The sequence below is a fragment of the Tuber melanosporum genome (assembly GCF_000151645.1).
Source record: "Tuber melanosporum whole genome shotgun sequence assembly, scaffold_127, strain Mel28".
Taxonomy (NCBI): domain Eukaryota; kingdom Fungi; phylum Ascomycota; class Pezizomycetes; order Pezizales; family Tuberaceae; genus Tuber; species Tuber melanosporum.
The window spans coordinates 300,467-314,483 of NW_003298785.1; the positions used below are offsets into that span (position 1 = coordinate 300,467).

The following is a 14,017-nucleotide window of genomic DNA, read 5'->3' on the forward strand; positions in this document are numbered from 1 at the left end:
CGACTTATCAAACGGCTCGAGATTCGAGGTTCGTCTTCTAAGGACTGGCGATAAAACTCGGTTGATGCTATCGCAACAGAGGTGGGGGAGCATTTGGGATGTAGTAAACCCGATGTATTTTTCCCAACAAAAGGGAGAATCCTTGTGTAAACAGTGGGCTGGAGGGAGATAACCGCTGGTTTCCGGGAATTGTAGACCAGGAGTACAAAATCCATTAACAATTTAAAAGTAGTATTGTGCGGCGGTGTCAGTTCAGTCCGCCTTCACGCCTTCCTCCAATGGACACAATTCCGCAAGATGCAATACAGTAGCCATTCGGCATTACTATACAAACTGCTGCATACCTATTTAGACAATTTCAGGTCATCATCCATTAACTCCCCATCCCTTCAAAGCCGAAGGCCCAGCCTTTTACATCAGGACCTTCCAAGAACCAGAACACACGGGAGACTAACACGGAAGGCTTCAAGGCTTATAGGAAGCAATGTTAAGGGTTAAGATTACAAGAGTATGGTTGGAGTGCTTCTAAGGGGAGCTAAGTCCTCCGGATATACCCAAAAGCTTTTTTTCCCCTCCCCGGGGAAAGACTCCTAAAAATTAATGCGTTGAAACTCTTTTCTACATGGCCAGGATAATGAGGTGAATTTATCTTATCGTTAGACATTACTGACTAATTACTTGTTCAAGATGGCGATATAGAACACAGTGGGGGGGATTGGGTTTGGATGTCCATTTATCAAGGAACTTTAACGGAGAACACCAGATGAGTGCACCGCGCTCAGTTTTCAATCCATAACATTTCAATGAAATAATTCGGACAAGGCCACAAATACTCTCTCTGGGCGATAACACACCTCCCCAGCGCATATTAGAAGGGGTTCCAACAATACGTCAAGCGGGATTCAACTGGGCAAGTGAATATATTTATAAGGCGGCAGGAATACACTTCCTTTTCCAAGTTAATCACACTTTAAGATCCCACCCCCCGCGCATCAACCCACGCCTTCTCCGGCACCATAACCAACGGGACCAACCCCACGTTCCTCCCTCTTCCTTTGCTCCAGGACTTCTTAGGCTCTTCGAAAATTATCTGCATTCCCCATTCTAGTTTGGCCTCACCCTCCTTAATCTGCCTCCTATCCTCCACGTCTTCCAGTTCTATCCCAACCTTCGAGTAGTAATACAAAACGCAACCCATAGTAATTAGGGTCAGTACGGCTACGGTGACCCCGTGTAGGACGAGTGCGTGTCGGCGCATTTCCGAGGAGAGGAGTGCGGCGGTGAAGGGAATTGGTAGGAGTACTAAAAGCCAGAGGAGCGTCAGGAGTTTGAAGTAGGGGGTCGAGGTTAGGCGTTGGGGGCGGTGTCTCGGGGGTGTGAGGGATGAAAAGGGCATGTTCTTGCTCCGAGTCTAAATTTTAATGTTTTTTAAGGACTAGTTTGGCGGGGGGCGTCGGAGTTTTCTTGATTTCTCTTGGTGTGAAAGACCAGATAGTGGCGAGTGATGTGGAAGGGGGGATGGGAAGAGAAGAGGAGCGAGTATTTATTCGGTCGCTGAGACTGTTTCAAGAGGGCTGAGGATCTTCGAACTTGATAGAACCGTCATGGAATGTCACTCGATACAGAAGAAAGCTGTAATGATCAAACCGGGAGGAAAGGATAGCCTCGATAGATTCAACTTGCAAGACCTGATTCAACACTCGTATTGCTTTTATCCCTGACTTAGGCGCAATGAATATTGCGGCCGCGTGGTCGTGGATTCCGTTGTTGCGCGTTTCCCCGGTTATCCGGGCTTCCTAGATTTGACAATGACGACACCTGCGACCGGGCGAAGTTTGACCAAAGACTTTAAGAGGAGCAATTTCCCTTAATCCGAGGGTTTCTCTCTAGCTCACTCTCTCTCCTTCCAGCTTAACCAACGCAAGGTCGAGGCGACTTGCTCCCCTTAAAACCCTCTTCTTTCAAACCCCAAACCCCAAGATCGCTTTATAATGGAAGCCTCTTCCAGCTTCCTTACTCCAGAAAAACAGCCAGACTCTCCACCACCTCCATACCAACCACGCTTCTCACCTCTGAAGCACCACATCTTCCGCACCCCCTCAAAACACCGTCCACTACAAATGTATAATCCGCAGGATTTACCCACGCATGAGCAATTGGAAATGCATATTAGTCTTGCCCGGAACCTCGTTTCCGAACTCCTACGCAAGATCTGGGTCTGGAACCCAATAACAAGGGAAATAGCGGATCCATACGTTATGAACATCAACCTCTACATTGATGAAGTGGAAGACGTCATGAGCAAGATCACGAAGCACGAGATTGACTTGGTAGAGGGTAGGCGAATGATACTAAGCAATGTGGTCAAACTCCAAGGAATTGGAAGACATCTTGACGAAGAGATGGAGAGGAAGGGAATTCTAATGCCCGAGAGGTTTCCATGGGAGCCAACGCTGTTGGAAGGAGAGGAGAGGGAGGGGGGGGAAAGGAAGCACGGGGCTAAAGAGAAGTTGAAGAGGGCGTTCTCGCTTAAAGCTTCTGAGAAGGCTAAGAGGAGGGTTAACTGGGTTTTGGATGTCGCAAAGGACAGGATTGTCTATGGACAGCCGTCCTTGAACAAGTAAAGGCTCTCCTAGCTTGTAGATCTAGAGAGGGTCTACCCAAGTGTGCTAATATATCCAATTTATAGAAATGCCGCAAGGTCGCGAGGTAGTTGGTTCGTAGGGGCGTGATATGTGTTTTACGACTGGGTCTCCAGCCTGCCTCTCAAGTGGGTCGATTCCCCCAACCACTGATGCATCCATAAACGGGGTATTGCGACTAACACTGTGGATTAGACACAACCTTCACAAGAATACTCCTCAGATTCAACCATATTCCGACTAGTCTTACCTCAAGGTGTTTCCGGAACCACCGTCAATAATTGTCCACCAGATTAACCCTTTGTTAAGCATTATCCTTCAACCTCAGCTCGATACCGTTCTTCAGAAATTCCCCACCCTATGCAACTGGGAGCCGCGATATGATAACCCAAGTAATTCTTAACCCAGGCTCGGGTCTTTCCACTTGACTTTGTCACGATAGGACGATTACGCCGGTTCGTATTCTATCGATCAAAAACTTTTTATGTACTGTGCAGAACCAGATTTGCTATACAGGGGTCGGAAAACCCTCCTTCCAAATGGTACTGCATGTGGCAGCAACAATCGCGGGTGTGGTTTTCAAGCGATAAGATGTATTTTTAGTCGAAAGTAGTGTGAGATCAGGTATCCACCAAGGGGGTGAAAAGCAATTGAAGCAATCCTCAGTCAACATTATGAGATAATTAGATACCTCGCTAGGTAGGTGTGCGACCACCTTTTCTGATGATAACGGATACTGTGTGTTCAGAGTATTGAGTGATCGGACCAAGCCTGAAAGCCCTTGACACCAAACCAAATACTATTATGTTTATCACATTCACCACCGCTTTCCCACCGCTAGTAGTAAATATATTAGGCAAGTGTGAAGCTACGGAAACCCCCTCAACCCCTCTGCTCTGTTATACCAAGGAAACGCTTGAGGAAGGAGTACACTGAGCCCTTCCACTCCTAGGATCGATCCTGATCTATCTAAGAAAAGGAGACGGTTTCCATGGGAAAGAGATAGCTCCTCCGGAAGTTCATTGCCCCTAGGCTACCCTCAGGCGCATCAGGTTTCATTTGCCATCCTATAAGCATTCGAACCCACCACCCCGCGAACTCTGCCGGCTTGATTTCGGAATCAGGTTCAGCTCGGTGAGTATCCTACGAAGCGCTATGAAGAAGTGTATTCTATCAAAGCATGTCGAAGTTTTCCTTTTCCTTCTTTCTTTTTCTTTATTTGCCTGTTGGGAGACTTGTCCTCTACCAATTGGGCGATACCACGGACCAACTTACAGCAGGACCGCAAGAAGATGTCACTATTAAGGCACAGTGCACAGGACAATCTGTTTACTCCCCCATATCCGTGTTTTTTGCCGGAACATGGCGAATCCCATGGGGTCTGGTGCCTAAGTTGCATGGGCGGTAGGAAGATTCGATCATATGTGTATTGTGCTGTGTAGATTACCGTAGTCAACGGAAGTATTCCTTCCTCTTCCTCTTCCTCCCCTTCTTCTTCCAACTTGCTTTCGATCCCCCATTCACTCCCGGGACCACTGCGCTTTTTTTGGTTCCCACAATCCTTACCGGTTTATCGTCAGCGGTACTAGTGCCCGGGGGGTATATGTATATAACCTTACTTGCCTGCTGGTGTCAGCGGTCGGGATCTCGCTTGCGGTGATTTCAACCCACCACCAAGAGTTGGGGGACTTAGGGCACCGGGGTCCACGACGACCAGTTGCCCGCTCTAAACCTGTTGATGGTAGAAGGGACAACACAGGGCGAGACATGCTTTGTTCCTCCTTATCTTCGCTCACTTGGTCACGTGAGACGGGGATCGTTGAAAGACACGCTCGCTCAAGAAGTATCATATACGAGGGGATGTACCTTTTCCCGTGGGCTATCTGCGTTGACTCGTTTGCTTGATCTCATCCGACGGACAGGGGCATCGTTAGTGTACATGCGTTATCACTCGTTGAGACACTCTCCACCGGAATTACCAGTAGCTGATGTGTTTCATCCACACGCGACACTCCGGGATAGGATAGCTGGTATCATACAAGTACCTACGACACACAACAGGCGTATCAACTCACTTCACTCAAGCCGCCCGAGCCCCCCAAATGTCGATGCGAGCGTCAATGATTCAAAAACGCCTTTATCACCAAAACAGCCTAATATAGCAGGCTCTGCAAACCCCCATGTCCATTCAATACAAGGATAACCAGCCATGAGTTGCATACATTGCTGCGCCCGGGTCAAATCGAAAGAGCTATCGGAGAAACAACAAGACCCCCTTTCCATATGAAATCGGATCGAATCCCAAACCTCCACAACGTTCCCGCCACAATAACAGTAACACCAGCTATAGCACCTTCATTTCCAATAACCACACCGGTAGCCGCGAAAAATGTCAGACTTCTCACCATCCGCTACTGCAGCAGCAGGGCAACCCCCCTCTCCCGCGCGAGAGTGGCTTCGATGGTATTATCGCTACAGGACGGTGACCCCCCGCTCTCATACTCCATGTCTCCACCTCCGCCGCTCACCCGACACAAGTTGTTACTCCCGAATCGGATCGTTCACCGAATGGCGTATAATGCACTCGGTCAACTCCAGGTTTTCACCATCAAACCATGCCCAGACAGTGGCGCAACCCCGACGTTGTCTGATTCTGATGGGGGGGGGAGGGCAACGGCAAAGAGAGCAGGGACAAGAACAAATTCAAGACTTGCAAGCTTTATTCCTCCTCTTCAATATATTAAGATTGATCAACTATTCCTCGATTAACTTCACAGCAGAGTCGTTAATAGTTAGGGGTACTGCGACATGAAAACTCACACCACGGAGGATCAGCAACAGCGGCAGCCAACAGCAGCAGCACAAAGATGCATGTGTACTGTACCTGTAGTGATAGCTCCCGGGCCGGATAACCCGCAAACGAGGCCAAATTTTCTGAACAGCCCCCCTAGCTATGACATGATACGACAGATTCGCAAGAATTGGTAGGATAACGGGATCCTGACCATTGATCTTATACGCTGTTCGGATTGGGAGGAATTGCTCCGCACCGGAAGGAAGGTTCTGCCAGCCTGTCGGAAGAAAGGGTATGAAGTTGATGACGAGCGGCTAGCTGTGTTTGAGAGAGTGTATACCGTTGCTAAGGAGCTGTGCATCTAGCGACAAATACAAACCTCCTTTAGCCCGACGTCGGCGGTCGCGGATTCACGGGGGTATGAAAGTGTTGCTGAGGTCATGGCGAGTATTCTACGCGGGCAGGAAAGTACTTGCAAATCGACTGACTCTGAGAAGTGCGAGGTGAGTTTGGGGCGGCGATTGTAGGTGGCCTCAGCTCGAGCGAACAGTTTTTGGCAGGTCAGCCACCATGGAAAACCAAATTGAATTGATATCAAGATCCATACATCCACTATCCATACCGCTGATAGTATCTCGGTATGGGTGGGACAAGATACTTCTCTCGCTACCCAGCATGCCCAAGAATGAGAAACATCGCGTCTTTATTCAAAAGGAGAGCAAATATGTATGTTGCTTAACCCAAAAGCCATTCGCGTCTTGTCTAGCCGATCGTTATGTACTAGTTACGGTACTATATATTATCTTGTACCGTATCGATCCTTCTTTACAATACACTTCTCCGGATGTGATAATTCTCTCCCTTGCTTTTCTCGACGGATATCGGATATAGCGAAACCTTGCTTCCGTTCGTACCCGCAAAAAACCCCTTACGTCTCAACGAAGCCCCTGCTTTCTCCATAAATAGAGATGCCCCTCCCTTCAATTCTTCATTCTCAATCCCTCATCGAACTCGACCATGCTGTTCCTTTCGATCCTTCTCGTCGCAGCCCTCGCTGGCACCGTCGCCTCCACTCGTACACATCAAACACCCAAAAACCATCTCCGGCTTCGCCATCTGGGTGTCCTCCCCGAGTAACAATCTCCTTCCCATCCCACGGCTAAGGCTAACACACACCCCGCCCAGCAACAACGATCCTACTTCTACCGGCCTCGGTGAACAGCAAGAAGGCACTCCCGCTCTCTTCACGATCCCGAATGAGGTGCCAGAACTCCTGGCCGACTCCTGTCCAAAAGACCTCGGCTTCTGCGGCAAAGAGAACTCCTGCTGCCCAATGAAGGGGACCTGCTGCCCAATGGGTGCCGGGTGTTGCGCGGAGGCCGGATCCGGATGCTTTCCGGACAAGGACGGCAAGGCGAGGTGCTGCAACCTGAGCGCGGAGAAGCTCTGCTCGAGCAGAACTTGCATCCCGAAGAATACCGTCTGCTGCCGTGATGGCAACTATTGCGGTGCTGGGAGTTACTGCGTTAAAGGGGGTTGTTGTCGCGCTGGAAACATTTGCAAAGGGAAGACCGGCGGTAAACCCAGTGGGCACGACCCCAGAGGCGTTGCGCCGGCGAGATTGAGAGAAGTGTGAGAGGTGATTGGGTCGGTGGAGATTTCAATGTACTGTACTGCATCGCACATGTGCGTGTCTCGTATGATATGAATACTATTTGGTTGCTCAGGGATAGCGACGCGGTAGCGTGATGGAAAGGGTTTGGCGCCATCTTCGTGAAGCCCCGATAGACTAGGCGAGACCGAGAAAGAAAAGACCGCATTCCTTGAATACACTCAAAGGATTCCGTGATGACTTCTTGTTAGTTTTCTCAGCAAAAATGAGCCTAAAGTGGTCTTGATAGTGAAGAAATTGCCCCGAGCCGACTCTCACCTTTTTTGAGATATCTCGAGATATCCCTATTAACTTACAGTCTTCACACGAGTAATTTAGTATCACACTGACAAACAAAACCGGCCGAGACCGTCCCAGCCCGGTTCAAAATCCGGAACACCAGCCAAACGTATTCGAGTAGCCGTGACGACATCTACTGTAGAAGCCTCAAGTCATCATTATAATGGGCAGCACTGCGTAGACTACAGATTTCGTGGAGTTCCGAGCACTACCGGTGGCATAGATGGGTTGGTATTCCAGATTTTGAACGGGACCGGAAAGTCTGATACCAAAGAAATGCAATGTCTCACTCTCAGCCAAGAAACAATGCTTCGACTTTTCAAGCGAGGAAAACAAGCACAACCACAAAAATAAATAAATCGCATCCAGGGCATACCTATTGGGTATTTTTTTTTATTCAAGAAGCTCTCGGAGGATGAGAGGGAAAATATGACCTATGCATACAACAGTTCCCAGTCCTGCCAAACAAAGGGTCGCAAAAAGGAGACCCACCGACAAATCTCGAGTTGACCTACGAGTTAGCGCGGAGTAATAAAGGACCGATAGATATGAACATCCCCCCCCCGCGCGCACTATAATCTCCAGCGAGGCAAAGTTTCGTTTGTCCCAGCAAAGCACCCTCTCGCGTGATCTCGGCATTGGACTTGTTTAATCCAATATCATATATACTCGAATAGAATGATGCATTCAGCCCCAGGGCTTAGAACATTTTATGCAATTTCCCCGACATGAGGGACATTGCATGCATCATAACTCTTTTTGCAGAAAACTAGCGGACCCAAGTCGATCCTATCATAGCTAAGCCTACCAACTCGGAACTTGGCCACCCGGGAAAAGGTCTTTTTTCGGGGTCCTGGGTGGGCTGAATACCCTCCCCTGGTGATGTCCTCAGCTATGTGATATCATGCAATATCGGCTTATGTGTGTCCCATCTGCGACAGCGATGGGGTCATCGTTGGGGTTTGGGAATAATGAACGTGATCCGCATTTCGATATTTGATATGATATTCTCCCCCGCAGCTCTGTAACCTTTCAAGCATGATATAGGAGCACCCCGACATCCGGATGGCAAGAATCCAATGAACCTTTTCCCGCACGAATGGGTACCGGTAACTTAATCCAGAACACGGGTTCGGGTTCTCGCTCAAAGAGATTTGTGACCGGCAAATGTTCGTGGGGATAGCGAGGTAGGATACCTCGATCATGGAGAACCCGGATGGAGGGGTGTGAAAGCACATTGATCAATTTTACCTTAAGGGCATTGACCAAGTTTATTTTTTGAGCTAAATCAAAGCAAAAGCGTAAGGTTCCTCACGGTCTAGTTGGCGAGGACAGTCTGATAACGAATTTTCCCGTAAAGGGAGTGATCGGTGGCGATGAGACCGAATTTCTCGAAAAAAGTTTCTTATCAGATCGTCATCAGACTGTTCTCGCCGTCGGACCGTAAAGGCTCTTTAGGTGTTGTCTAATTTACGGTAGGGGTGCGATGCTGAAGATCGCAATACCGGTTTCCCTAAAACACTGGTATGTATCTTGAGTATGATATATGCTAAATATCCTACAGTATTCTAACCCAAAACAAACAATCTACCCACCCCATGCCCCAAAACGAAATATTACATATGCAAAAGAACCTAATTGGCGGAGTCTGACCAGCCGCATTTTAACAGAAATCAGTACGGTAGGCACTGATGATGACACCAACCCACTTAACAGAATGATATGAGGCAAAGTGTTTAGTAGAAGACCAGTGTGTAGCCCGCCGCAGTACTTGACGCCAGCTCGAATTTGCGATGAGACTCCAAAGCACGATAGATTGAGTTGAAATTGGTCGGTGACATCACTCCCCCGCCATCCAATTAAATCAGCTATGTAAAGTGCGACGCATTGGCCAATTAGAATAGGTTCATTACAACTTCCCCAAAAATCTGGGTCAGCATATTTCTGGATACCACTACCCTATCTACCCCAGGCTCGCCGTTACACTTTGGGTATTTCTTTTTGTTGTCAGCTGGATGCAACACATTATACCAAAGTGAAGGCTTCAAACAAAACACTATGATAAAGTTACTAACAAGGTCCAATGTGAAGGTTTGTTATTGCAACCTGAGGCGCCCCTCCTTGGCACGCGAGAACCCCAATGGTGGAACCATACTGTGGTAGGCATAATGATCCAAATTTTCCTTCCCCAGAAAAGGAGCTCAAAAAAAGCACGAAAAGGTGTCGTTATCCCTCCACAAGACATAAAAACAAAATAATCCCAGATCTTACCATAGGAGGTACTTGTAACTCGAACAACATGGCACAAGGCTTCCCCGTAGTGACTCTTTCCTGAGGCGTGTTCCCCCCCCCTTTTTTTCCAGAAACCCCCCATTAACTACAGTACCGGTAGGTCTCTGGCAAATTGCAATACTTCCGTCTCACCCACACCCATCCATCTATTTCAAGCCAACTCCAACGTGGGGTAATAATTCCCCCGAGTGATTCCGAGTGACCTCATGTCACACAACTCTCATTGGCAGAGAATTAAGAGTACAAGACCACCGGTGCACCACCTAGTAACCTTTTAGTATCAATACCGTGCGATCCCCCGCAATTCGCTATCTCCGGTTGACCTCTAATTTCCAGATTCGGGGAGAAAGGCTCCTGGAAGCGGGGTAGACATAATACTACTACCGGTACCTGTGCAAGTATACCCGCCATTCCGGCAACCTATCAAGCTAAACTCACTATGTGCTGACGCGGCTATCTCCGCTAATATCCCAACCCAAGAGATCCCTCGGTATCGTGCTCTTGCTCAGGAATCTCATAGGTTCTCCAGACACGCTGGATATCTTTGAAATTCGCGAATACCGGACGTGTTCGTAGAGGCGCCATAAAACCCTCCGTCAGAAAGACTTGTGGAACGAGAAAAGTTGGGGGAACAAAAACGGTCCAGGTCTCCCTAAAGTTTCCCAGGTCCCCATCACGGCATTGCCGTAAGAGCTCGAACAAATAGACCATACGATATGATAGGTCGTCCAAGGTTTTCCCCTCTGGAAAAGGGGCGAAGAACATCGTGCCTACCGCCGGATATGTACTGTGCTAGGGGGGCACAATAATAGTGCAACACCTCACAACGGATATATAAAAACATTGAATTTGAATGCCTAAAAGTTGTTCAAATGTTGATCTTTTTGGATAAGAAATGCCGGCAAGCGTTGTTAGGACGTTGCAGGGTGTAAGGTGTCGCACTATTGAATTTTTTGTAAACTCCTGGTACTGTCCTGTAAGTTACACCAAAAAACCTATGATACTCTGGGAGACGGACATAAAAGAGAGAAAGAGAGAGAGAGAAAATAACAAGCCTTTGCTTGGAAAAGCAACTTCAACGTCCCATCCCAGCTCCCCGGGTACGAGTATGACTAGGCTGGGCCGTGATCACTAAAGAATCATTATTGGTTTCCAGGGTCAGCTGTTGGCCTTTGGGGTTACTCAAGCAAAACGTCCCTCAGGGGCAAAGCTCTGCCTCACGTGCCGGTAGTACGATATATCTTTTCCCCTTTATCAACCCCGCGTGTGACTACCTATAAAAGCACAAGTACCGCACTCGAGTACAGACCTCGGTAGAAGATTAACCTAAATTAGTTGTTTACCAACCCTGTGGTGGTGGGTACTTGCGTTTATAACAGTACCGGCACACTTATTCGGACATTGTGACGACAAAAGAATTCAGCCTTCGAAAGTCACGATAGTTGCGGATCTTTGGCCTCCCTAAGTTACAGTAACCATAGATGACCCTACATAAGAGATCAGAGCCGGTCATTGTCAAGGTGTCTTAGATATCGCAAGGCACACCTTGCGAGATGGCGCCAACAAAACATTTCCCGTATCATCCCCGGCCCACCGTAAAAGCCCGATGTCGTCCAAAATCCCTTTCTCTGGAAAGGGGGCAAAAAGCACGTCAGAAACACAGGCCCCTTTCGCCCTCCTCCATAGAAGGAAAAAAAAAAAATTCGACCCTACCGAGAGAGGAAAGCCCAACGACATAGCCCAAGATTCAGTCATTCGAGTTTTTTGGTATGCGATACTGTTTCGGGATTGTGTAGCACCTCGTATCGTCAATTTCCAATTCGAGCATCCCCTTGAGTGGCGCATGAACTCGAAGGAGTGCTGTCACTAGTGCAGGAATTCTCGATAAAAGCACCCCACAGATAAGCTCCCATTGCGAATCACTGTGGCGAGGAACCAACGGGATATCAGGGGAGTGAGGTTAAGGTTTTCTCGGAGAGCCGCGAGGATCTCGTATCATACCACCCCTGTCAGTGTTGGAGGCTTAGATGACTAAGCTACTGCTGCAGCATTCTTCCATGATGATCAGCGTAGGTTCTGTACTGAACCATTGGCCGCTCAGCCGGGCGGCGTCATATCATACCCTCAGCGAGGCTTAGAAAATACAGGTACGATATCATATTTGGCAGGTAGATTTGGTTGATCCCCACCAAAAATGGGCCAAGCCTCGTTGAGGGTATGATGCCGCCTCGCTGAGCGGCAACATGGTCTAAGTATAATCATAACCAATCCCGGCTATGCTCTAAAATTTGCGCACCTGCGAGCTTTCACCAGGATAAAGGTCGCGAAAGAACTCGCTGGGGCAAAAGGTTGCGGAGAGCCCCCGCTCAACCGGCACCCGGGACGCCGAACCCTACTCTATGCTGTGCTGCAAAGTGGTCGTACAAGTAGGGGTATGAGTACAGTACAGTACCGTACTCGTACAAACTACCGGTATTCAATGGCCCCGTCGATCCAGCACGGCCCCGTATCACATACCGCTAGCCCTCCGAACCTGCCCACAACCCTGAGACCGCGAACACATTCCACTCTCATTTGATTTCACTTCCACTGCCCAATCAAGACCCAAAATAGACCCCCTAATTTCTGCCAAGCGGCGAGGCAGCCCAGCATTCTTGTGGAGTCTTTTATCCAATTCACGCTCCTAGGTTGCCCACCCCTCATTGCGACCTAACCTCCCCAATGAAGTGAGGAGATCGAAACAACCCTGCTCAGCCGCGGGGAGCGGAGCAACGTCCTCCCTGCCGTCTGCACCTAACAAACTCCCTTGGCCCTATTGTATGAAGGTGAGTAACTTAGCCGATAATCTTAAAAAAGAAAACATGAGGAAGGCGGATTGGCCACTGCAATGATTAAGTGTGATTCGGGCGGCACTTCAACAAGGTTGGAAGCACTATATATTCCTCCTCCCCTCCCCGCACTCGATTTGTTCGCTCACCATCAGTCTTCATCAGAATACCAGAAAAAATGTCAGAAAACAAATTCAGAGTTGGTCTTTTCGACTGCTTCGCCGATATGAAGCAATGTACGTACCTTCCAGCCCCAGGACCCGACTCGTTGCTAATATCACAGGCTTAATCGGGTGCTGCATCCCCGGTTTAAGCTACTCGCAAACCGATTACCGTCTCTCCACAAACCCTTCTACGCTCGAAGGCCATGAGTTGATGAACGCTACCTCAGTTGGGGCTTGTGGTCTCTTTTACTTTTGCGGTTGCGTAGGATGTACGTCCCCTCTCCACCTGGGCCGTGCCTTCCGCTAATGAGTCGTAGTTGTTCTTCCATATCTTCATCGACAGAAAATTCGAGAGAGGTACAACATTGCGGGTAATAACCTAAGTGATTGTTGCACAGCCTACTGGTGCGCCGGATGCTCTTTGATTCAAAATGAGAAAGAGGTTAGAATCGACACCTCTAACCCTTCAGATCTGGCAGGAATACTGATTCTTGTAGGTTATCTTGAGAGAGAGCGAAGCATCAGGTAATGTCACTGAGCAGCCAAAGGCTCCGGAAGCGATGACATATCCTGCTAAATGAGCGTGCTTATGATTCGTGTTAACTTAATACTTTGTATGATTTTGGATTTCTTAGGTCAGGGGAGACGTTTTTAATGGGAATATAATTACCTTTCTGAACTTGATACATGGATGCTCTAGCATAACCGAAGGGAGAGTTTAGCTCTCCCAAACTTTTCTAATTATTCTGGGCCATTAGTAGCAAATAAGCCAGCTAGTGCCGCCTGACGGGATATCATACTCCCCCATTAATTCATTCGCACCTCGCTCAAGGGCAAGCTACAGGGGCACAGGGCCTTATCACCCTACTACACTTTGGAATTGCTCTCGGATGAATTTTCAGTAGAAGGCAATGTTTGGTGCAACCTTGTTCACTGGACTGAGAACGGTTTGTGTTGCTTGTTTAACGAAAGTGTAGTCTACAGTCCCGATAGCGAACCGATGCTATGGTACTTGTATTCATCGCTCCAAAGCAGTGCCCTACTACCCGCCGCCATGTACAGTACTGTACTAGTACAGTACCTGCACCACACACCACGCGGGGTATCATAATATTATCATACCATACTTCCTTTAAGAATGCCGACACCACCAAATGCAGAATACCAACCGTCCAAATTCGCGATACCCAACAGCTCTGGCTTATACTACTACATAATCTGATCAAATGCGAAATCGCGCTAAGCGCTAGGGTGATGAGGGGAACAGAGTGTGGCGCGGTGATAGGGGGAGGCAAACTTTGGGGAATATAACGGTCTCAACTACTCTTCCCCGTTACAGACGCCGG

General features: G+C 48.4%; 1 protein-coding gene; it reads left to right on the forward strand.

Moving 5' to 3' along the window:
- Nucleotides 1–12,685: 12,685 nt before the first annotated feature.
- GSTUM_00002311001 (uncharacterized protein) lies at nt 12,686–13,350 on the forward strand (the record flags this gene model as incomplete). XM_002836052.2 has 4 exons in its annotated part: nt 12,686–12,743; nt 12,791–12,940; nt 12,989–13,113; nt 13,169–13,350. The coding sequence occupies 4 exons, from the start codon at nt 12,686–12,688 to the stop codon at nt 13,250–13,252; spliced, it is 417 nt and encodes a 138-aa protein (XP_002836098.1). The 3' UTR covers nt 13,253–13,350.
- Between the last annotated feature and the right edge of the window lie 667 nt (nt 13,351–14,017).